Source organism: Emydura macquarii, unplaced genomic scaffold (genome assembly GCF_026122565.2).
Source record: "Emydura macquarii macquarii isolate MOO-44397 ecotype Brisbane River unplaced genomic scaffold, CSIRO-AGI_Emac_v2 contig_1551, whole genome shotgun sequence".
Classification (NCBI taxonomy): Eukaryota; Metazoa; Chordata; order Testudines; family Chelidae; genus Emydura; species Emydura macquarii.
This window is the reverse complement of record NW_027131688.1, coordinates 4,770,720-4,797,167: the sequence shown is the minus strand read 5'-3', so window position 1 is coordinate 4,797,167 and position 26,448 is coordinate 4,770,720. Positions and strand designations below refer to the sequence as shown.

General features: G+C 41.0%; 1 protein-coding gene across 2 annotated transcripts in view; it reads left to right on the top strand.

Annotated features, from left to right (window-relative positions):
• The window catches only part of MDGA2 (MAM domain containing glycosylphosphatidylinositol anchor 2), a 628,431-nt gene that overhangs the window by 293,244 nt on the left and 308,739 nt on the right, over positions 1-26,448 (top strand). The window contains exon 4 of one of the 2 annotated variants that reach the window (XM_067554719.1): positions 22,712-22,908. In XM_067554719.1, coding sequence (XP_067410820.1) covers positions 22,712-22,908 — 197 coding nt within the window. Of the gene's footprint in view, positions 1-22,711; positions 22,921-26,448 lie in introns of both variants that reach the window. The other variant, XM_067554718.1, reaches the window with a different exon arrangement.

The window sequence follows — 26,448 nt, the reverse complement described above, 5'->3', positions numbered from 1 at the left end:
CATGTTACCTTACGAAGTTGTTAGCAGGGATTCAGGGAGTTGTGCGGTGGTATTGGGATGGCAGTATGGACATGCCTGTCTTTTGATCTGAACGGGGTAATGAAGATGACATCGACAAGCAGATAGGTACTGCCAGCAGAATGTCCGAATGCTTGAATAAAACCATTTGGAACCTTAAATCAGTGTCCAGAGAAGCTAAAACCAGATTATATAGAATGCTCTTTGTACCCACGTGACTGGAGCAAAAGCTGAAAACATTTGAGATGAGGTGCCTGCACTGTCTTGTAGGTGTGACAAGGCTAGATAGACGAAGAAATGACACAATCTGTAGAAGACTGTGAAAGTACAGTGTGTGACTGCAATAATAAAAAACCATCTGCAAAGGTTTGACCATGTTGCTAGTGTGACCCCATAACGACTGCCTAAAAACTGTTCTCTGCAGAAGAGTGCAAGGTCAGAGAGGCCCTGGATGCCCAAGGAGACAGTGACATAACACAGTGTATAAAAGCCCCTGCAGGATCAAATCAGAAGTGGATGGAATCTACTCTTAACCTCAGCCCTACCCAACCTTGGCATTGGAGAAAGGAGAGGATGGTAATCACAATGGGTAATGCTGCTGCTCCAAGCGATTCACTTCTGCTGGTCCAGAGGTGTCTGGTGTTGCTTATTACGCTTTGTTTCTGCGGCAATGACGCTGTAATGGTCTAGTTCTAGTTTCAGCAGGATGAGTGGGAGGAAGTTGAACGGCACTGGCTTCGTTGTTTGTCAGCTGCGCATCTCTCTCCCCACCCTTAGCGTGTGCACACACACACACACTGCCATTTGTTCTCGGGGAGTTGGTGTGTGTCAGTCTATCTGTTAGTGGAAGCCTGTGGGGGTTAGGCAGAGGTGGTCTTTTCTCCTGGCTCCAATTGTCTTTAGGTTGCTGTTGCTGAAACTACCTGGGTGGGGAGTTGGGGTTGGTACCTATAATATGGAAGAGTAAGAGAGAATTACTCACTGTCCTTCAAAGAAGCTGTCTTAGTTTTCTTTCTTTCTTTCTTTACCAGACTAATCAGTGTAAGTTCTTCACTCACCATAACCCTTATCTCTCTGAAAACTGAGGTTTTTGGTGCAACATGATGGGAGTTGGGTCCTGTCTCCAAACAACAAACCGAGTCCACCCTCACTAAATTATGCCCACCTACTCCTAGCAGAGTTACCCCTCCAAAAGGGAGAAGTGCCAGAGATTCCATGAAGTGTACGGAAGACACTCACACACTACAGTGATGGTCCTACGGTTGCTAGTATGAGTGCCTCCAAATAGTGACAGGTCCAAACCTGAATCCAGCTGAATATGGTCACCTGGACCCTTTGAACCTAGTTTAAAGTCCTCCTTATTAGTATAGACAACCTCACTGGGTAGTCAGTGTCCCAGGACACACTTCCCTTTTCTGGTCAGATGGACCCATCTCTTCCCAAAAGTTTTCCTTCCCAGAGTAGCATCCCGTGATTGGAGCCAAGGCCATCCTGTGCAGCCTGCACAGCCATGAATTTATCTCCAGGGTTCATGTTTTCCTGCCTGGGCCTTTACCTTTCACTGGCAGGTTTGAAGAGACCACCACCAGCATCCCTGAATCCTTCCTCCTCGCTCCCAGAGCCCTCTAGTCACTGCTGATTGGCTCAGGCTCATACATGGCACTATTCTTAGTACCTATGGGTGTGAGCAACTTGGTGTAGTTGTCAGAGGTCCGGATGACTCTCAGCAACCTTTCTGTAATGTTTCAGATACAGGGCTCCAACCTTTATATATTGACATTTATCTACTCCAGAGACACAGATTCGGGTTTGGTTGTTGGATCAGGGTCTACAGACCTCCAAGAACCACTCCCTCCTAGGGCTCACCAAGCTACCCTTTGTGTTCTTCATAAATGCGTCAATTTTAAGTTCAAAAGGGATCTTTGTGATCATCTCATTTGACCTCCTGCATAACACAGGCCATAGGACTCCACCGAATTAATTACTGCTTCAAGCCCAATAACTCTGGTGGCTGAACTAGAGCATAGCTTTTTAAAAAAGCATCCAATCTTGATTTAAAGATTTCCAGTGATGGAGAATCCTCCACAACCTTTCATAAGTTTCTCCAGTGGTTAGTTACTCTCTCTCTCTCTCTCTCTGTTTAAAAAAATACAAACCAAAATACTCAGCCTTATTTCTAATCTATCTTATCTAGCTCCTAACTCTTTCTGCTAGATTGAAGAGCCCTCTGTCAAACTTCTGTTCCCCATGTAGGTATTTATATATTGTGATCAAGTGACTCTTTAACCTTCTCTTTGTTAAGCTAAATAGATTGACCATCTTGAGCCTATCACTATGACACATCTAATCCTTTAATCATTCTTGTAGCTGGCCTCTGAACCCTCTCCAGTTTTTCAACATTCTTTTTGAAGTGTGATAAAAACGGAGCTATATGTGATAATAGGGATATATGTTTGACTATGAGGTCCAATTTTCAGAAGTGCCTTAGGTACTTAGGTGTCCCATTTTTACTTTCAATTAAACTTAGGCTCCTAAGTGTCTAAGCTATTTTTTTTTTTGAAAATGGGATTTAAGCTTCTAGGTCACTTAAGCACTTTTGAAAATTGTACCCATAGAGTGAGAGAGTGTGTTTGCGTGAGTGAGAGAACATCCACTCCAAAAGTTCAGTTTCATTAGCTTGTTTCCCTGGCAAATTGCAGGTTTACCTGGGAATTTTCTCACTAACTTGCTGCCATTTACGTACATCCAGGTACCGTCTATTCCAGTGACTATCCCACAATGAATTTACAAAGCATCCCAAAATACCATAGTAAAAATTGGTTGCAGAAAAGCTTCTCTGGGATAAATAGTGATTTGTGATTCATCGGATGACATTTCCCTGCTCCTTTAGCAAGTCTACAATAACGCTTATAACAATTAGGCATCTGGGTCTACCAGGAGGCAAGTAATTTATAGTGCCTATATTTTTATGAAGTGTTTAGAAGTAAAACAGCTGCTTATTGCCAATTTGTACATAGCTACCATGCATGACTCATACATTTGATTAAGTTTAACCGAGTAAGAATTGTTTCACAATAACATTTTGTCCTCCAAAATTTTAGAGATTGCAACAGTTCTTGCTGGGATGATTAAGGAAGGGGTTTTCTTTAGGAATATGGTTGAGCCTGCTGTCCCCAGGAGACTTAGCCATGTGGCACAGGTACTTCAGTATAGACACAACTTACACTTGTATCACTATAACGTTTGTCTACACTAAAAGTTTGTGTCAATAAAGCTATGCTGGTGGCTACAAATTCAGGGGCTGGAATTTTTAAATAATCCCAAGGGAGTGAAATTCAATGAGAGTTGGGCATCTTGCCACCATTTGTCTCCTTTGTAAACCCCATCCATTGTACATAAAACTCAAATATTCAAAGAACCCACATTCCCTCACTACATGCAGATGGTTTTTTTCCTTCTTGAAAGAAGATCCCCTGGCTTGACTCCAGGTCTGACCTGGCACCTACTGTGTAAATGTGAAATCAAAAGTTGCATCTCAGAGATGTCAGTGGTCATTAAAAACTTACCCTTCTCTGTTCCCAGATATATGCAGTTAACCACAGTATCTTCCTCCTTAGAATAGGAAATACATCGGTCACAGTACAATGGCAAATGTTGAGTTTTAATAGCCTATTCTAGGTCCTCTCTCTAGTGTGAAGATCAGCCAGGGGCATGGATGCTAATCAAATGCATTCAACCACACCTAATTCTCTATGTTTTCTGGCATGGGTGATTTGGTGAGGACCAGATTTTATCAAGTTCAATCATTATTTTTTGAGCTATGTCAGTGCTGGATTTAGCTTTCTAATTGAGCCCTTATGCAGGTACAGGCAGCATAGATTGGCAAAGAAACTGCAGATGATGATGATGTGCCTATAGTTAATTGCTAATGAGGACTCTCCTGGAACCACGTGATGACCTTTTTTATTGTGGATTGACATGATTGTGTGAATGGGGCCCGAAGGCAGCATGCATAAGACATCTTATAAAGGCTCATTGCTAATCAAGATATTTAGTATTTTCAATTATGCTTATCTTGTAATAAACAATGACCTCATCTGCAACACAGCTCACATATCAGACTCTGCTAAATACAAAACAAAAGCAAAGGGAAAAAAAGTCATGAAAGAGAATATTTTTAGCATTTTGTTAAAATGCCTCATTCTGCTGTGGGAGGAACCTTATCACAATTGTTATGTTTTTGGAATTTAATTCAATGAAGATGATGTCACCTGAAAGGTGCCAAGAAGCAGTCAAAAACAGAAACAAGCTTTTCTCTTGGCCATGGGTTTTCAATTGTGTCAATCATTTTCAATCAACACAATAGACTGCAAACAGAATTTGAGGAAAGACTCAGTAGAATCAGGGTGTACTTACACTGCAATTTGAGGTGTAACCGCAGCCTGGGCAGCCATTGTGCAGATCTGTAACCCTCCACCTCCTTCCGGGAGGACTGAATGATAGAATCATAGAAGATGAGGGTTGGAAGGGACCTCAGGAGGTCATTTAGTCCAGCCCCCTGCTCAAAGCAGGATCAACCCCAATTAAATCATCCCAGCCAGGGCTCTGTGAAGCTGGGCCTTAAAAACCTCTAAGGATGGAGATTCCACCAGCTCCCTAAGTTACCTATTCCAGTGCTTCACCACCCTCCTAGTGAAAAAGATTTTCCTAATATTCAGCCTAGACCTCCCCCACTGCAACTTGAGACCATTGCTCCTTTTTCTATCATCTGCCACCACTGAGAACAGCCTAGCTCCATCCTGCTTTGAATCCCTATTCAGGTACTTGAAGGCTGCTATCAAATCCTCCTTCACTCTTCTCTTCTGCAGATTAAACAAGCCTAGTTCCCTCTGCCTCTTCTCTTAAGTCATATGCTCCAGCCCCCTAATCATTTTCATTGCCCTCCGCTGGACTCTCCAATTTTTCCAAAACTGCAGCAGAACTGCTGCTTAGCCAGTCGGTCTCCAGTCGGTAGCTGTGCATGGGATTCTTCCATCCTAAGTGCAGGACTCTGCACTTGTCCTTGTTGAACCTTATCAGATTTTTTTTGGCCCAATCTTCCAATTTGTCTAGGTCACTCTGTATCTTATCCCTACCCTCCAGCACATTTACCACTCCAGCCATCTTAGTGTCATCCGTAAACTTGCTGAGGGTGCAATGCACTCCATTCTCCAGATCATTAATGAAGATGTTGAACAAAACCAGCTCTAAGGCTGTGACCCCTGGGGCACTCTGCTTGCTACTGGCTGCCAGATAGATATTGAGCCATTGATCACTACCCGTTGAGCCCGATGATCTAGCCAGCTTTCTATCCACCTTATAGTCCATTCATCAACCCATACTTCTGTAACTTGCTTGCAAGAATACTGTGGGAGACCATATCAAAAGCTTTGCTAAAGTCAAGCTCGATCATGTCCACTGCTTTCCCCACATCCACAGACCCAATCATCTCATCATAGAAGGAAATCAGGTTGGTCAGGCATGACTTTTCTTGATGAATCCATGCTGACTGTTCCCAATCAGCTTCCTGTCCTCCACGTGCTTCAAAATGAATTCCTTGAGGATCTGCTCCATTATTTTACTGGGGACTGAGGTGAGGCTGACTAGTCTGTAGTTCCCGGCTTCTATTCCTCCTTTTTTTAAAGATGGACATTATATTTGCCTTTTTCCAGTCGTCCAGGACCTTCTGCGACCACCACGAGTTTTCAGAGATAATGAAATAGATAACCATGTTTACAAATATTTTGTCATAACTAGACATTTGTTTTTAATCCCTCAATCATGTGAATGGGGCAGTCCGCACCTCTCAGATCTATTGTTACATTCTTTCTACAGGCTCAATTCTGCATCAGTTACACACTCATTTCCCATTTTTGAACTTTTCTTAGCACACATCAGCTAGAGATTTGGTTTTAGTTTGTTTGTTTAGGTTTCTTGTAAGGAAAAACAGAGATTCTGGATAAGAAGACAGCAGCACATAGGCACATATTGATTGCTTTCAAGCCCTGTTTAATAGAAACAAATTTGTATACTTACTACTGCTCCCAGTTCTGTTAAAAACACATCAACCAAAATACTCTTGAATGATGACAGCAGTGATTTGGGAATCTATCAATCGACACACCAAAAGAATAATGTTGGCTTTCATTTTTTTAAAAGAACTACTTTTGAACTTTCAGTACTAAAAAAATCCCATAATTGTTAATTAAAAAAAATAGACATCACTTTAAAATTACAAACTAAATTCTGTTGCAGGTAAAGGGAATGGTAATCAGATTTACACTTGCAAAATGAACTGATATGAATAGTTTTTGGTGTTTTATGTTCTATTTCTTGGGCTGAAGTGGGAGGTTCCTGTATTCCTTGATTCATCTAACTAAGAAAATTAGACAGCTCTGAATAACAGAGGGAGAGTTTTGAGTATTGGAGGCAGATTAGTGGGACAATGAAGAGCGGTGGTATTGTCCCAAACTCTGCTCATGGCCTACATATTAGTCACAAAATGCCACTTGCAGTAGACAAGCATATTTATAATGCGACTGTTCTTCTTTTTTGTTGTTGTTCTTTCATGCTTTGGCTGTAGCGGCATGAGCTGATCATATACCCCAAAGTAATAATCTAACTTTCCTGGATGAAAGAGATGCCCTAACATGATGCACATACAGCATTACAGAGAAGCAATCTTGTCACCTGAAAGGCTGGAGCAGATGTCTATTGGAGTGGGGAATCCCCTTTCAGGTTCAGCTGTGGAAGAAAGAATTGTTGCACCCACAGCTGTCTGTCTTCTCAGATACATGGCAGTGCAGCGCCTCCCCCGTCTGGGTAGGCTGAACCCTTGTAAATAGGGGTGATGGGAAAATGAGGGAAAATGTACTCATTTTCTCCCCCACATGAAATAGAAATTTCTTATTTCAATGGAAAATTTCATTGACATTTCAAAATTCAAAAAAACATTGACCATGTGGATTCTGTTTCATTTGTTACATTTTCCTCAGAGGCATGTTGTCCTCATACAGCATATCCAAGTTACTAAAAGAGTTTTTCTATGTTCAGGTATTTCGTGTAGCCAGCCACAAGTAGACATTCACTTGTATAAACATCAAATGTCAGAAGTCAAGGTGTCCTTGATGTTTGCCTGAAAGACTGTTCAGGGAGTATTTGAACACCTTCATCTCAGGCACAGCTCAACATTGTGAGATTACATGGAGCATAAGGCCTGTCTAGAATATGGTCCTGGATCGTTGACCTTCAGTGCAAATACACTAATCTATACTGGTGTTAATGCATGAGCGTCCAGGAGTGTCAAACTCTCCCAGTTCAGATACACCATCAAATTTGTTTCCAAGATTATACATGGACTCAACGGGAGTCAGATGCTTTATGCCCTTGTATTTGTTGGGCTCTTCTGCTTCTCTGTCTTTGACAGTGGAGGCTTTGTCTAGGTTTATGGAGAGGAAGGATAAGCATTCCAGAGGGCTGTTAATGGATCTCTCACTTGATGCTACCCATCTGATATCCAGGAGGTTTTCTAAGGCAGTGAATTGTTTTGCTAACGTTTCCTGCCATTTATACTGAATATGCAGCTCCACTGTTGTTGGGAGTGCTAGTGCAGACAACAGCTTGGGCTAAGGTTGTGAGGGCATGTTGAAAGCAAGTGCTCAGAGCAGGTCCATGCCTCAGGGTGCTTAAAATAGCTGTCGGAGCCTTCTCTAAATGAGTGATAGCAATGGTGAGAAACATTCCTAGCGTAGCCTGTGCCTTTGACTGAGGCAATGCCAGATGAAGAGTTCAGGATAATGACTGAGATGCATGGCTACTCCAGACTTCCCCGGTACAGCCCATGCTCCATCAGACGCCATTGAGATCCAGTGGCTCTGCGGGAAGTCTTTGCAGAAGGGAGTGCGCCTCGGAGAATCAAAACCTGCTGTTGCAGTCCCTGCAATCCCTCATGTAGGTGATCTCTAGGAAGAAAGACAAAGATTGTCCCACCACAGCTCCGAGCTGGAGTGGCACAAAGTGGCTAGAAGCTGAGGATCCCCCCCATTTTTATTTTGTAACTTTTTTCATTTTTTTTCCTGGAGATGCGACTCTTTCTATATAGTCGATGCCAATGGCTAGACCGGCAGAAAGACTCTGCACAAGCGAATCTCCATGTAATTCCCTTGTGCATTCATAAAACCGTAAGTATTTTATTTTATTTAATTTTTGAGGAGGTGGTTGAAATCCTGGACCCATTGAAGTGAATAGCCAAATTCCCATTGACTTCAATGGGGTCAGGATTTCTCCCACTGTAATTTTTTTTTTTTTTTTTCAAAACAAAATGTAATGAGAAAATGTAGATTATTTCAATTGCTGATTGATCTGCTTTGGCTAATTTTCTGTCTATGTGCTAATGAGTTAGTGTCTTTTACTGGCAATATCACCATAAGGTTGAGCTGAATAGAATGTTCTCTCCTTCCCCCCTCCTCTGCCCCCTTCATCCTGATGGCAAAGAGAGAATGTGCTAATGTATTCCCAAGAGAGTCTCATTCCTAGAAAATTGCTTAGCAAAATCTGCTAATAATTCCAAATGGAGAAAGAGAATGTGCAAAGGCTGGTTTCCCAGCACTGGGACTGCGCAGTTGAGAGCCTGACAGATTGAGGTCACTCATGTCTTCTAATCTAGCCACAGGCCGCATCTACACTATGGGGACTGTAATGGCATAGTGCAGATGCAGCCTACAGCAATGGAAGGGGTTTTCCCATCACTGTAGGAATGTCACCTCAACGAGTGGCGGTAGCTAGGTCAAGAAAAGCATTCTTTTGTGGAGCTAGCTGTGTCTGTGCTGAGGGTTAGGTTGATGTAGCTATGATGCTCAGGTTGATGTGGGTTTTTTTCACACCCCTTAGCACGGTAGCTGTGGCTACCTACATTTGACGTGTAGAGCAGAACTGAATCTGATAGGAATATTTTCTCCTTTTGTTTCCTGTTTTGTTTCTCTATCCCAGACCTGGTTCACTCTACATCCGGCCATTTCAACCGAGCTGCCGGTTACTAGCTAACTGGCTAACAGTTTTGTGGTGTGGATCCAGCTAATCAAGTGCTCTTTCTTGCAAGTTGCAGATGCTTCAGAGGAAGGTGCAAGAAATTCCTTCCTGGGTAGTTATGGGGTAAACCTAGGGGAAGATTTTCCCTACACCCTGTAAGCTGGAGGTTGGTTCTTGCCCTGAAGTATGAGTTTATAACCCTTCCAAAACTCTTGGCTACTTGATAGTATTCTGATTAACTTACTCCCATCTTCTATCTTTAAATATAGTTTATAATATAAGCATCTTCCTCCCAGTGTGTCTCTTTCTGCTCTGTGTCTGTATCCAAATGTAAAATCTCTAGGCAGGTTTGTCTTTGTATTATTGTCATTTTTCAGCACTTAGCATATTGTTGCTGTTATACAAACCAGAAATATCAACAGTTCGTCAGTGTGGTAGCAGGTATTTCAGTGGTATCTCAAGGAGGATTTACCCTGATTTCACAGAAGAATTTTGCTTCCTTAGTCTATTCATCCGATGAGTGTTCCTCTGCCCTAAAAATCCTGTAACATCTGCATCACATCTCCTTTTATTATTTGCCAAACTCTTGATCGGTAACAAATTAAGTTAGACCCAAAATGCGTTCTCCCTTTGTGACAGAATTCTCCCTTCCATTCTCCACCATTCATTATAACTCTGCCATCTCCTAGGAAAGCATCAGTAAGTTGCAGTCTTCTTCATTAGTCTAATCAATCATAAAATGACTGTAGACTGCTCTCCTGGCAGGACTTTGGGACTCTGGATTTCAGGAAGATCAAGGGTACTCTATATTCTGTTCCATTCTAGACCATCACCTTAGCACCTCAGGGTTTTCCAGTAGTGCATTAAGTGATGTGACTGGTCTACTGATTGTTTTTACCAATAACTATTATATAATTCAAGACTGCTTTACTACACTTTTATTTGCAACCACTGTAATTGCTAGATGTTTCTGATTTGACTTGGGCTATTGATCTTGACAATACATAGGCTGCACATTTATAATCCTGGGCTTGCTCTTCTGAAATGTCATCACAGAAATGTGGACTGTCCTCTGTCTGGGATTATGAGGAGCTTTTTTTGTGTTTCCTTGTTTGCTACAAAGTGATGAATATCAGAAAGAGACAGAAGGCACCAACTGGGAGGTAGAAAGACGAGACATTCAAACTGTTAGGTCATTGTAATCAAATTACAGTAATTTTAATAAAAAAAGTCAAGCACAAAGCTGATCCAAAGATAAGCCTTTAGCACTGCAATAAATCTCTCAGAAGCTCTCATATTGACGGTGTGGCATTTTTCATTACTGAGTGATGAAATCGCAGTTCCTTCAGATCCAGTTTCTTTCAAAATGATACAAATCAGGCGATTTACTTATATATTTGTTTTCAGATTTAGAAATGGTGTCCATTGCTGTGGCATGCGAGTACCTTACAATTTTTTTAACAGCATTTACAAAGAATCCTAATAGCCGGCTGCAGCGGCATTTCCATCAGATAAGGAACGGTCTGATCAGCCATATATGTCTCTGGCCCGGTCTATACTATGGAGGTAGGTTGACGTAAGGCAGCTTATGTTTACCTAACTCTGTAGGTGCCACGACTACAATGTTGTTCCCACCGAGGTAAGTCGCCTATTACACCGACCTAATAACTCCACCTCCGTGAGAGACATAGTGCTTAGGTCGATGTAGTTAGGGTGACGCAGTGTCCGGGTAGACACTGTGTTACTCACATCGCCTGTCAGCTGTCAGCCCTGTGCGGGGCTCACTGCTGGAACCACCCCAGTCAGCCCTGGGGCAGGGTCCTCCAGTTGTGAGGCCCCCCCCACTGCCCCACTTTCAGCGATGCAAGTGCTCCTGGTAAGAATGCACACCACCAGCAGAAAGCGGGTAGTGTGGACATGAAAAACCGCAGTAATTACATTTGGTGAAATGCCCTCGGGAGTAAGTTCCAGAGGCCACCAGACCTGGAGACTTCTGCTCTCAGAAGAGACGGCAAGAGTAGTGGCTGCACTGGGGCCAAAAGGAGAAAAGCTTCAGACAGCTCGGTCCTGGAATGTTTAGTGCTTTACTGAGCGTAACCAATGCCTTGAGTTGTATCAGGAAGCACGTAGGAGGCCAGCATAGCGCACTCAGGCTCATAGCTGCCTGCACCATTTGGATGAGCAAAACTGCTGCATTCGCCCTTGCTGAGGTTTGTGGCTGCTTTTCTTGCGGAGCCCCAGGTATAGTAGCACGTGACAGCCCGAGGCCTCGTATAACAGGCCAGGTATGGGGTTTGAGGCCTGAACCAACGTAGCAGTCAAGCCCTGCTTTGGTTAGCAGAAGTCAAGCTCTGAGCCTGTTTGTAAGTTCACAGGAACTTGGCAGAAAATGCACTGGCATTCCTATGGAGCAGTAACAGAAGCACAGTCTTGTTAAAAGTAATAGTAGTCCTAACTCCCCCGATACATGGTGATTGCAGAAACACAATCCTGGGGGACCGTACAAATGCTCCCTGAACAGAAATACAGGGTTGGGAGGCAGTACAGGCTCTCCTCAAGATACAGCACTACACAAACACAATCATGAGAGACAGTACAGAAACACCTCGACCTTCAGATAGAGGAGACAGGATGATGGATGTAGATGTTGTGCTTGATTTGGGGGAAAGATGTGGAACAATAGCCGAGGTCAGAGATGCAAAGTAAAACTTGTTTGTATCAGGCTATAAGAAAGGGATCCTTCAGGGACATCTTTGTCGAGCCAAGGGGATAACGGAAAGCCCGCCATTAACTGAGCCTGTCCATTGTGATGAGCATACATGTCCTAGTGTACCTGTAGGTCCTATGGGGCGCTAGCACTGCGCTTCACTTGTAATAAACCGAGCCGAGCACTTTTGCCGCTTAACCAAGTCGGTGGTACTTTATGGGACGTGCTTACCGAGGTCTGTCGGTTCAGCTAGCTGCAGAAGCTGAGACGGTGTCCAGCGGGGAACTCACACCAGCACGCACACCCTAACTGACTGACAACACCAGGTAGAGTGCATCACAGTTATTGAGCCTTCCTGCTTCAAAGGTGAGTGTCAGTGTGGCGGGGTCCACACCGCAGAGGTCAGCTGTGGATAGAAAAAGGCATCCCTCTCTGTGCCGCCTCCATCATCTCTTAATCAAAGAGAGACTTTGATCTTAGGTCTGTGAGACAGTCAACCATACTGGAAGAGCTTGTGAATACAACTCCCAAAGAAGTCTCAGTCAGAGCCCCCAGTCAGTCCCTCTAGAGATATCCCTCAGCCTTTCAGTATCACTTCTGTTTTGCCTTCATTAAGTTTCACCTCTTTCATCCATATCTCTTCCACTGTCAGACTCTAGGAGAGGAATAAGATGGCAGCACATAGAATCAGAGAAGATTAGGGTTGGAAGGGATCTCAGGATGTTATCTAGTCCCAACCCCCTGCTCAGAGGAGGACCAATCCCAGCTAAAGCATCCCAGCCAGGGCTTTGTCAAGCCGGGCCTTAAAAACCTCTAACGATGGAGATTCCACCACCTCCCCAGGTAACCCATTCCAGTGCTTCACCACCCTCCTAGTGAAAAAGTTTTTCCTAATAGCCAACCTATACCTCCCCCACTGCAACTTGAGACCATTACTCCTAGTTCTGTCATCTACCACCACTGAGAACAGCCTAGCTCCATCCTCCCTGGAACCCTCTTTCAGGTAGTTGAAGGCTGCTATCAAATCCCCCCTCATTCTTCTCTTTTGCAGATTAAAAAAGCTTAGTTCCCTCAGCCTGTCCTCAAAATACATGTGCTCCAGCCTCCTGGATTCAACTAAAAGCAAACAGAGGTCTGTGTGTCATTTTCATACTAACGATATTACAGGCCAGAAAGATATCACTAGCTCCCCCGTGGACAAAATACTGGATTATTATGAGCGATGACAAAAAGGATCAGAACAAGTTACAAACCTGAAAGATCCAGCATTTAAAAATCCTTGTACTGATTTACTACGCATTGGGTCTCTCTCAGAAAGGAATAAACATACTGATGGTCCATTTCCAGTCTTACAACATTCCACTGGTCAATCAAAAACCTTCTTAGAGTGAGTGTGATCAAAGGATGATATCATGAACACTTTATTGATTCTCTTGCTTGGACATAGTATTTTGAAAGACCCGGTAGTGCAGAGAGTTGTAATACAAAAAGTTGCCTCTTGCTGTCATGAGTTCTCTGTTGTCTGTGACTTTGCAAATGAATGCCCTACAGAATTTATTTGTATTTATTGATTTGTATTCTGGATCTCACAACAGAATACAGCTCTCAGCTACCCTGGTGTCTGATGTGCATGGAATAGACAAAGATGCACATGAATTTTAAGGTGCTGTGTGTTGGGCACTTTCCTATGTCGCGAGAGAGTCCAATGTTGTAATAGTATTGGGAAGACGTCTGTATTCTGGGGAGAGTCGAAAAATTTAACTTGCACCTTATTTTCTATAATTTCAACTGGAAGAGTCGGAGAATCTAAAATTTGGTTGGTAGTGGGGATGTGGGTTTGAGAGATAGACAGTACAGCTACTATTAGTTTATTCGTCGACTTAAAAAATAGCATGCGGGAGCGTCAGGATTCTGTTGTTTCAAACTGGTTAGTGATACAGAATTCAAGAAATTCAGCTGCAGAATTCCCTGTGTCATTCCACAGAGACATGGAAGGCTCAGAGCAAACTTGTGAAAACTGCTTTTTGTGATAAGCCTGTTGAATTTCTGCCCTCCAGCCACATGAAGCAAGGTCAGTAGGTGCTGCTGTGATAATAGGCCAAATTTGTAGCTAGCCAAAAAGTTGGATCACATAGGACCCAATCCTGCTAAGTGCTGAGAGTCTCACAATATTAGTCCGTTGTTGGTTTAGTTTATTCTTAAAAGAGTTTATTTTGATATACTCAGTAAAGCAGATTGAAAACTCAGGTATAAAACCCTGTCATCTTCATTGATAAGTTCCAGAGGGGTAGCCGTGTTAGTCTGTGTACAGCAAAAACAACCAGAGTCCTGTAGCACTTTAAAGACTAACACATTTAATTTCTGTAGGCATAAACTTTCGTGAGCTGTAACCCACTTCTTCAGATGCAAGAAATAGAAATCCAAAGGCACAATTGTTCCTTAAACTTGGATGTATATATATACCTACCTGCCTTTGGATTTCTATTTCTTGCATCTGAAGAAGTGGGTTATAGCCCACGGAAGCTTATGCCTACAGAAATTAAATTTGTTAGTCTTTAAAGTGCTACAGGACTCTGGTTGTTTTTTCATTGATAAGCTTTCCATTCGGCTCAGTCAGCACCATTACAAGAGATAACTGAGAGACAAGGACAGAAATCTATGGAATAAAAGAAAGAGAAAACAAAGAGCAGAAGGAGTAACAGATAGTTTAAATTCCTCTGTATGAGAAGTCAGTATCTTTCATTAGCCATTGAATTTCCTGTTCCTTTTGGGCATCGATCCAGGAATTAACTTTTGAGCTGCTGATAGGGTGGCAAAGACAGTCAGCTCTCCAGAACTGCTGAAATTTGTTCTTTTTTTTATCAGACAGTTGAAAATGACTGGTCCAGTTCATCACATCTGAGAGTGTTACTTTACACTGCATGCCGTCTCGTCAGTTTAAGTCCAGTAGAAACATCCAGTTCAGATGTCAAGGCCATGTCTGCAAGATATCACTTCAGGGGGAGAATTTCAAGTTCACAGATGTGTTAGGTACCCAGTTCCTACTGGTTACTTTGGAAAATCGTCCCCTTCAATATCATTGCCTCATTTCTTTGTCAAAAGGGAAATTAACAGTCTCAGGTAAAACAGGAAAACAAAGTCAGTAAGCATGTTAGATTGTAAATTCCTTGGGGCAGGGACTGACTTATTATACGTCCATACAATGCTTAGCACAGTGATGTCCTGATCTCCATCGGGATGCCTCAGTGCAATCTAATGTATATATGATTCCAAGGTCAGTCAATTGAAGCTATGCATGCACGTCCTAGGGCAGAATTTTGACCATAGCTGGAGTCCATTCGTTGACCCTTCTTGTACTTTTCTTTCTATAGCTGTTATAATCCAACTGATATTTGGCAGAACTGGGAGTATTAAAACAAGAAGTTTTATTTATGTTTTTTTTTACTTTTCTAACAGGTTTTTTGTGTTTTGATTATTTGGAAGATTTTGTTAAAAATATGGCTTTTTGAAAAGTAAAAATCAGGAGAGTATTCTTCTGAATGTGTTAATTGTCATTTGGTAAATCTCCATCAGAACTTTTAGTTATGTTTTTGGTCATGTATACTTGCTGTCTCTGTGTACAAAACTATAAAACTTTTACAATGAAAACATTAAAATACATGGCTACTTTATATTGACAACCTTGCTTGTGAAAATTAAGAAATGAAGATGAAATACTCATGCTTGCTAGAATGAAAATGGAAGACTCAAATTAGCTTTAAACCAAAGAAGATTTATATTTTCATGTCGAGTGTATTTTAATGATGTTTAATTAGTCGGGAATAGCTGCTGTTGAACTACTTTGCAGAATTCTTACAATATATTAATTATGAAATGGCTATTTTTGAACCACAGATGAGTGCTAACAATTACTTGTGGAATAATAATAATTTCTTATTATTAGCTGGCTGCATATGCAGATCTTTTTCTTATTATGCAAGAACTCTGCCAAGAACATTGTAAAGTTATATGAATGCTTATTATGCTATTCCTTTTCTAAATTAAAACTGGTGACGCTAAATCCTAATAATTCCTATATTCATATCAGTCTCAAATGTGTATATGTCAAGTTCAGGTTCATGACCAATAATGCTGTACGTATCCCTACATTATAACAGTAGAAAGCTAAATTTTCAAATAGTACTAGAGATGTTGCGTGCCTCAAGTTTTAATGCCCATTTTAAAGAACTCTTAAAAAGTGCCCTGATTTTCAGAAAATGCTGAGTACCTGCCTGCTGAAAATTAGATCCCTTTCGAATTTCTCAGGTTGGACACCCATAAATTGGGAAACCTAAAATCGTTTGTCACCTGTGAAAAAGTGAGCAAGAAGTTTACAAGTCACTGCTGTAACTTTTCTAGTCTACTTGGGTTCTTATACTGCACTCATCACCATAGTATCTGAGTGTCTTGCTTACCCGTAGAAGGTATAGCTTTGGTTGTAAAGAAATATAATATCCACTCTGTTTTGTCATAACCAGAAATCTAATTTGTTCCTGGCCTTTCTGTAGCCTGTGCAGTTCCAACTCTCTGGGTGAAATCCTGGATCAGTTCCATTGACTTCAGTGGTGCTAGGGCTTTTCCCGCTGTCTTTATGATTGGCCTATTCCCACTCTGTTGTTGTCCATGGCAAAGTCCCATTGACTTCATTGAGAGAAAGATTGGGCCCCAATGGGCTGCTTTCAGAACTGATTTATTTTATTCATTCTCTTTGCTGTAGCTTTAGCCCTACTCTTCTGAATTGTAACCTTCAGCTACCAAAGATGGTCTTCTGTCTTAACGAAGCCCTATTTGTTTCCACTCAATATTATTTCCATCTCGTAGGTCTTCTCTTCCCTTCTTGTCACTTCAAAATTGCCTTTCCATTCTCTGTAATCAAAGTGGGGAAGAAGAATGTTGTGATAAGTGAACTGTGATGTGTGTGGAGCCTGAGGAGTCATTGTTGTATTTGAAGAGAAAAGAGCATGAATGTGGAAAAGTCATATGAATTTCAGAAGAGATGAACATACTGAGGGAACCGGTCTGAATGTACCTGTTACTCTGGTGCAGTCTCTCAGGAACTGTCTGTACATGGGTAGAACTTAATATAAAGCCCTAACCCGGTTGTGTATGTGGAATCCCCAGAAACCCAGAGGAAGATGGATCAAGTGTTGCGAGGTGTGAACATGACTGAGCAGTGCTCAAGACACTTTCTGAATATAATACCGCAGCAGAAATTTAAATGTTGTGAACTGCCTACAAAAGATTTTAACAGAGATCATTGATTTGGGGGTGGGGTGGGGGAACATAAACTAGAATTAGACATTCTTAAGTCTGTTTTGTATGCTGCTCCTATCAATGGGGAGACCAATTCATCCTACAGAGTTATATTTTCCTGCTCTTTGAAAGCGAGAGTGCACACATTAATTAGTTGTTGAGTTATGCAACTAACCAACTCCTCATTTACAGAATTTGAAAGAATCTTTATGTGCATTATTGGGAATAGATCATTCTTGTCTACTGAGTTCTCCAGTTTGGTCATTTACATCATTTAACCTTCTGGTTCAAGGGGTTAAATTCTTCATCTGTTTTAATTGACTGTGTTGTGGTGTTATAGCAGAGATACAGTAGAAAATAAAAAAAAAAGAATGGATGTCAGGATTACTATTACTGTAATACAGTTGCTCATTGATATTGGCTTTAAGGATCTCTACAAACCAAGATGAGAAACAATGTTTGATTGGATTGGGAATTTTAGCACTCAAAGGTACTTAAGGCTGAGCTGAGGTCATAATAAGATGTGATAATGTACAAGATTTTCAGACCCCTTGTTTCAAGGTCATACTGAATCAAAATTGTCCAGGAGGCTAACCATGTTACCTCAGCCTGCTCCTTTTAAATGATAGTGTTGTAAGGATGGGTTTAACTCCCGTTTCCTATGCTCTCCATTTGGGAGTAGCCTCTGGTCATTAGAGTGTTTAACAAAGACAAGGCCGAGACTCAGGAGGTCGGAGGAGTGTGGGGGCTCAGATATATTTTACTGTAAGTTGGGTGAGACGATAGGGTAAAGAATTCAAAGCCATTTCCTTTAGCATAAATGGTATGGAATCCCCTAATGAATCCTCTATTTTTTCCTGATAGCGTTTCGTAGTTTCATGGATATTAAGGCCATGAGATTGACCAATGTGACCATTTGTATATCATTAACTTTCACCCAGTTATCCCTGTATCGAGCCCAATAATGTGTGTGGCTAAAGCATATCTTCCAGAATCCAACCCATCTTGGTCTCAAGAATCCATCACTTCCATTGGCAGTTTGTTCCCATGGTTAATAATTATTTAAAAAGTGTCTTATTTCTAATTTGAATTGGTCTGACTTCAGCTTCCAGCTGCTGTTTCTTGTTATTTATTTATCTGCTAGATTAAAGAGCCCATAGTACCTGTGTAGGTACTAATACACTGTAATCAATCACCTCTCAATCTTCTTTTTGATAAACTAAGCAGATTGAGCTCTTTAAGTCTCACTCTGAGGCATTTTCTCCAATCCTTAAATCATTTGTGTCTCTTTTCTGCACCCTCTCCAGTTTTTCAACAAGAGTTTCAGGATTTCTGGAGGGAATACTTCCCTTACAGTATTTAGCAAGTCTTTGCCATCTGGGTTTTCGCTATCATTTGGCTCAATTCAAAGATTAAAGACTGAAAAATTGGACCTAATGGCAGCATAAACCCCTGTGGAAAACATAATTCTGTGATTCTTTTGGGGGATTAATAGACTTTTTAACTTAAAACAACAGCCCGTGACTTCAGTTTCATTTAATAGCTGATTAATCACTTTACTCTTCATAATTAGATAAATCCAAAAATGCAAGTTATTGCAAAGCAAAGGAAGAAAAATACACCTTGTGCTGAATCTGTTTCTATTTTGCTAGACCTCCCAGGAGATTTCCTTCAGTATTTCCCCTTTCCTAGTTAATTGCCTTGTAAGAACTAAAGTCAATAGCTTCAAGCCCAGGCTGTTGAGCGGTTTACTCCTTCAAGTGCTGTTGGAGGAAACAAAAATGCACACATACAGATTTAACCAATTAAAAAAAGTCAATGTGCGATTTTGAATACAAATGGCTGGTGATTCAACTGTGCATTGAAATCAGAGAGCCTTGACTCCCGTACACGAATGCCGTTTTAATAAGATACCTTTAAAATGGCCTTCTTGAGTGACATGAATTCGGCAGCTGCCGTTCCTGGGTGGTTACAGTCTGTAGCAAATGCCAGGTAGTGTTATAAAAACATATTTTGTATTATGTTGGCAACTTTTGTCTTGCTTGAGCAAAATGCCGCCTTGCATAATAATCCAATAAAACATTTCTCTAACCCAGCACACTAATGGAACATGTAGCTGAATGCTTAATGAAAGCTCATAACTACTGTGTGCATTATTTTTTCTTTTCTATTAGTGCTGTTTCTGTTGCGCTGATGCAGCTGGAGAGATCTTTCTCCTGCCGGTGACTCAAAGATCAGTCATTTTCTGCAGTGAGATTTTCCATTAATGAAAATGATGCGGCGTGGACCTTGCCCCCTTTTGCAGCCCTAAACTATGACTTCTTTGAGATTCAAGATTATTATTAGTTTAGACAAAGGACCTCTGGCGCTAGGCATGTATAGATACACAGTAAAAGAGTTTACAGTCCTACTAGACAAGAGAGATGAAGGAAATGTCATTTCACAGATAGACATCAGAGGTACAGTGAGGTTATGTGACTTGCCCAAGGTCATGCTGGAATTCTGTGGTAGATCTCAGAATTGAACCCACAGAACCTTAACCAGGAGCCCATCCTTCCTTGAAAGAGCCAATCAGAAGAACTTCCATGAGAGAACATGTTTCCAATTTCTACCCTTCGTTGTTATTATGTATTGTGTAAAGGTACTGTTGATCAACAAAGACTCTAGAGGGCATTGCTGTAGATACATTCTGCATTTCACTGGTGGTGTAGGACCAGGTGTTTTTTGGCCTTGAAGTTTAAGCTAATTTCCTTATCTTCTTTGCAATTGGATGAGTGGAGGACATAAAATGTCAGCACTTTCATTCCTTTTCAAATGTTACTTTGTTATAAAATAACCTTTAAAACAAAAACAAAAATCTCATTATAAAATGCCATCCTAATGTGAAACAACTGTTTCATAATTTGTTTCTGTGATACGACATTAAATATTTTGCACGGTAACACTAAGGTAACATTTATTTAAAATCCATGCACCATTACCAAGAATTATTGTACGTATTACTCGGATAGACATCTGGAACATGTGTTTCTGATTAGTCAAGATGCTTTCTCCATCTTACTACACAAATCAAGATGTATGCCTTCAAAGGGCAGCTTCCATAATTAAGGTCGCTGTCTCGTTTTTAGCACAAGCATTTAAAACATGTTAGTCTATTCAGATTTCATAATCAGGTTGGCTGTGATGGGTTCATTTCAAATTGCTCTTTTTAATAATTGCTTATGCCTCTGCCACACCTTCGTCCTTTCCTTTTTTAACACTGGGAGGCCCCAATCCTGCTGAAACGAGCATGGTGAAAGTCAGACATGGGCTTAACCACCCTGCTGAATCAGGGCCTGGAGTAATTCCAACCGATTCAGTGGGATTCCCATATCTGCAAACCTACTCAGGTTGATAAGTCTTTGCAGGACTGGAGCCGTAATTTGTGGATGAGTGGGTAATTTCAGAATTAACTGTAGAAGTCATGCATATCCTAGATTTTAAAGTTTCCGTGTGTGTGTGTGTGTGTGTGTGTGTGTATTATCATCTTCTACACATTTTCCAACCCAAAAAGGGTGTGCCAAATTAACATTGGTGATTACTGTGTACATGCAGATTGGGTGATTACAGGTGTATGTGAATACGCAGGCACTGTTGGGTATGCAGTTGTCCAGTATGAGTACACAGCTACAGTAAATGTACATGCAGATTGTGGGCACACCTTACCTTTATACACCTAGGCTTTTTTAATCCTACGTGTCTGATTTGGAGAATCAACCTCCTACTGGCCATTAGATGTTTTAGTAGCTAGATGACTATCTGCCACTAACTGTGAGTGGAAAGTTGCTGAGTTATTTGTGGGTGGAAAATTGTGCAACACAAGTTAGTATAGGTGGCTGGGAGAGGGGTTATTTGTATGTTTTTCTTAAATTTAGCCCTCATTTATAAGACAACTTACCAAAATATCATAGTAAACCAAAACCACATACAAATTGTCTTCCCCTTGGTAGGAGATCTCTAAGTGTTGGAAGTTTATTGGTATCATTGTTTATGCAGGGTATTCTCATGAGACCAATTTAACCCTAAATTTAACCCAATTTAACCCTAAGTTCCTTTATTAAATCTAAAGGCCAAATGGTATTTGTATAATTGCTCTAAACATGTCTGAAAGCCTAACACATCAGCAATTCCTACATCCATCCAATACACACAATCCTAAATATTTGATCAGAATAGTCTTGAAAGGATCAAACCCAGAGATAATCCCCGCATTTTGGCTTGCTCCAGTAAGATCAGATAGGATCTGAGAAATACCCCTAGCAAGCATGGTTCTTTTATATGGTGCAACAAACAAGTCATGGCGTATTGATTATTACTGTCTTAGCTAAAACCAGGTTTTAGCCAGTTTGGGTGGGGGTCCTGATTCAAGATGCACAATCCTTCTTTATTATTCAAACTCATTAGAATCATCCCTTATCCCTGGGGCCTTTTTTTCAAGGACTTTTCCTCCTATGTTACCAGTTACTCTTTAGGTCCAGAGGGGTAATCGTGTTAGTCTGTTTTTAGCAAAACAGCGAGAGTTCTGTGGCACCTTAAAGACTAACAAATGTATTTGGGCAGAAAGGATCCAACGAAGTGGGTTTCTGCCCACGAAAGCTTATGCCCAAATAAATGTGTTAGTCTTTAAGGTGCCACAGAACTCTTGCTGTTTTCTTTAGGTCCAGTTTTTCCAATTAAGCCACATTTTTTCAAGGCCCTTCCTTGAACTGCTAACAAGACCTACTCTTCACACAAATCTATTTTCTTTAACCAAGCTAATTTAATCCTTTATTTACTTATCTAATCCTTCACCAAGTTAGTCAATTTACAGGTCATGCTCCAAGGGCTATCTTTCCTTTCTTACATTTAGAGGCAGTGGTGTGTTTTGGAAGTGGGGACTTGAACTGGGAAGAAGCTCTGCTGTGGGGATCCAGTGATGTTTAAACTGATACTGCAGGAGCAGGAAATCTGTATTTTAAATGAGTCAAAGGTGCCCAAAGTCTGGGATGGCTCTTCTTTTTTGTAGCTCAATATATATCAAACTAACTAAAGAAAAGTCTGCCTTAAAAATGTTCTATTTTATTACTTCAAAGAAACACAAATACACTCATATTATCCGATAAAAGGCAAAGATAAAACATTCTCACCAAATCAAATTAAAACAGCTTGACTAATTATTTCCAGGGTTTGATCAACAGTGTTTTATCTAAGTGAGATTAAGAAAGAAAGAGAGATGAAATTGTTTAAGTGAAATATTAATTCAAGCATAACATGAATGTTTTTGAAGTTGTGATGTATTATTTCTCTTGTGATAGTCCATAGGAGCCCCAGTCATGGCAAGGGACCCCCGTTGTGCCAGGCGCTATACAAATGCTGAACAAAAAGAGGATTCAAGGGGCTGACAGTCTAACTGAGAGTATGCACTCAGAGTAGTAACTCTTCTTAGAACGGATCCCCAAAATTCTCATGCTTGCCTGTTATTTTTCAAGAATATATGCAGTCTTACTTGGTTGCTTACTTGTGTGTAGGAAACACCTTAGGATCTGTGAAAAAACTGACTTTATTATCTGAATTGTGTGGCTTTTTTTTTTTGTGTGTGTGTGTTTCCAGATTTAGATGACCCAGTAGTGACAGTTCACCAGAGCATAGGGGAAGCAAAAGAACAGTTTTACTATGAGAGAACAGTGTTTCTCAGATGTGCTGCTAACTCCAATCCACCTGTACGGTACAGCTGGAGACGTGGCCAAGAGGTATTACTTCAGGGGTCGGATAAAGGAGTTGAAATCTATGAACCCTTCTTTACCCAGGTAGGAATCAAGGTACAGTATTTTTCTTTTCCTCCTAATATTTTCACCCTTATGTACTCGTATATTGACCCTTTAAAGAACAATTGCTTTCTTTCCATTTCAGGCTTCACCTCTGTTGTTTTCCCCGACCAAAGCTGATCAAATAGAGATATTGCATGTTGTAGGGATTGTCACCAATACATTTCATTTTAAGAGTTTGAGGGAGTTAGAAAGTGCTGCCTATGTAAATCCAGTTGGAGTTGGGAGCTTAATCTCTTACCTCCTCCCTCCCCTTGTAGATCCTAGCCCCTAAACAACTCTTAACTAGGGGTGGAAATTTCAAAAGTGCCTAAGTGAGTTAGGAGCACAAGTCTCAGTGACCATCGATGGCGTTTGTGTTCCTGAGGAAATCCCACCTTACAATTTAAGTGCACAGAAGGGAATCTTTAGTGCTATCATTTTGCAACAAGAACTATTTTGGTTTGTTCTTCCAATACTGAGGGTCTGGCTGCACTGCGAACACACACACAGTGGAAGCGAGTCTCCGAGCCTGAGCTTAGAGACTTGGGCCGATGCTGTGGTGCAAAAATAGCCAAGTAAATGTTGCCGCTCAGGCTGCAGGTCAGGCACCGAGACCAGCCCCTGTTGCTGAGTTTCAGAGTCCGAGCTCCAGCCTGAGTGGGAACATCAGCATGGCTATTTTTAGCACTAGAGCATGAGCCCTATAGACCCAGGCTCAAAGACTCACTGCTGTGGGTCTTCTTACTGCAAGGTAGGCATAACCTAAGAGACAGCTGCATTGAAATAAATACCAAGCTCCCACCCCATGCAAACCTGCTCAAGGCCCCGCATGGCTGTGGGCTTCTGTATTGGGGAAATCTGGTCTGGTCTGCACTGCCGGCGGATTTCGGTGGCAGTCGATGGGAGATACACAAGCTGTTCTACATAACTTGCATATCACCCATCGACATACTAAGTTCTACTTACCAATACGTCCCCACTGCGCTGCACCGACGGGAAATGCCCTCTGGTTGATGCAGTGTTACTCTTCTTGTGGGGGTGGATTAACAGTGTCGACTTCTGGGATCAATTGAGCCGGTCTCTGGTGCCGCTCCGTCAATCCCGTGGAATCGATCCTGCCCTTCTGACAATGCCGCCGGCAGTGAAGACACACTCTCAGATGTGCTTCAGTGAACTCAACCCTAAAATGGCAAAGGAAAACACAATTGCCTTTTAGGCTAATTTCTCCCCGGTGAACAGAGCCACCACAAGGCCGGTGCCAGTCAAGGCCTATTTTGACTGGTACTTAAACAGTGCCCAGGCCTGCAGCTGATTCTCTGCACTAGGGTAAATTTCAGCCACGGTGAGTCAGCACACAAACAGAAGAGGAATACTTTTCTTTCGGTTTATACTGTTTGGGCAATTTACACAGTAGGCCAGGATTGAATGTGCTGCGTGTAGCATGTCTCTGGGTGCTGTCTAATCATGACATGCCTAGGAGTTACCGAGTGTCTATTTTTACAAGCATCATTTAACACAGAGGAACTATTTTTATTTTTAAACTGTTGGGCTACTCCCTAAAAAGGAATTTAAGCCAAAAGATAAGAACAGAGGGCAAGATCCGCTGCAGGTGCAAACTGAAGTAGTTCTTTTGAAGTCATAGAAATGCCCAGGTCAGAGATCTGCCCCATATCCTACAGTTACTTCCTACCCTGCTCCAAATAATTAATGTACAGTGACTCTGTATAGAAAGTTACAGGTTGAAAAGCCTTTTAAGGAGCAGCTCACTTCTGACTCTCTCCCCTCTGAACTTAACTTTTTGTTCCAGATTTTGGAATGAAGCAATTTCCATTTAAACTCTGACAGGAAAAATAGAGAAAGCTGCTGTTGCTCAGACGTTTCCTTCCCATAGGCTGTGGCCATCACAACTGCCTGTTGGATCAAAATTTGTAACATATTTATATTTTTGAAGCCCGTAAACCAGCCCCAGTATTAAAGCAGGGGAGAGGGAGATCCTGTCTACAACAAATGTGTGTGTGTGTGTGTGTGTGTGTGTGTGTGTGTGTGTGAGAGAGAGAGAGAGAGAGAGAGAGAGAATGCTTGCAAAAGATTGTTTTGAAAATCTGAAAAAACAGTGAGCAAAGAAACAAAGAGTTGCCCGTTTAATTGGTGATAGATCAGAGCAAACTGCAAATGCTCTAAATAATTCTGAGCTAATGACTAGCGAGCACCATCATTTTTGCTTTTTATTATACTTTGTGTTGTGAACATAGCTTGTACCTCTACAGAGCAATGTGTAGAATGGAACCTTGCAGAGATGAGAATTATCTTGGCAGAGTACCGTTACCGGACTTCTGAAAGCAATGAGATTATTCTTAATTTATCATCTATGCACCCAGTTTAGGAACTGTGGGGTCTGTTTTCTAATGAACACAGAGGCATAGAGTGGAGGTTTCTGAATGTTTAATTAAAAGTGAGAGGCACCCTCTGAGATGGGATTTCTGGGCTAATAATGCCTCAACATGGAAATGTTTACTATTATCTCTTGTATTAGCTATGTACTTAGTAGGTTATAAAGTGTCATATTAAATTAGATTCCATTTTATTTATTTTTTTTAAATATGGTTTCTAGGTTATTAGGAACATTCTTGGTAGAACCTGTGGGTGTGTTAAATTAGTGAATAAATCAGATTGTCATGTTGATCGCCAAAAGCTTATCCATTATCTTTCTACATTTATTGGTGGTCAGGTTGAATTAGTGTATCTGTCTGTGTGCATATGAGATTTGATACACAGGAGGACAAAATGGAATTAGAAATTCGAGCCATACGTGTTTACTGAATATACCTGCATAACTGGTTCTACTGACAATACAGTAGCAAACCGTGAGAGCTGATGTGACAAGGGATATGAAATTTGACTTTAGAACATGAGGGGATTTGAATTTGATATGGCATTTTCTTCTTCATAGGTTTGAAGCTGGATTATCAGTCCAAATCAAATGACGTTTAAGGAAAACAAATAGTGAAATATTTTAAGTTTTCTCTTCTACTGTAGCCAAAGAGAAGAGGGGTGAGGGAAACAGCACAATCTATCCATGTTTCCATTATATGCCCTGTTTCCACTAAACGTCCGATTTTATTAAATAAAAGAAGGCAAAACATAAGCCAATTATTGCCTTATCTGCATTTTAGCAACCCTGCCACTCAAATTTAGCTCCAGATTTTAAAACCAGAATTTTTGGCAATTCAGTTGTTAACAAGGATTACTTAATTTAGCAACTGTGGGAGAAAAACCAAACAATCAGACATCTATGTACCGTTGTACTAAAGCAGTTCAGAGAGTGAATTTTTTAAAACTGTAAACTTGCTGCACAATTTTTTTTTCCCTAAGGATTTTCATTATCATCATTATTACATATTTTAATTGCACAGTTAAATTATAAGATTACATTTGCTGTATTTACACTAATCATATAATTTGACATAATTAGACCAATTACACAAATCAGCTAAAATTACTTTTAACAAATCATAGAAATTGATGTAACATAATCCACAT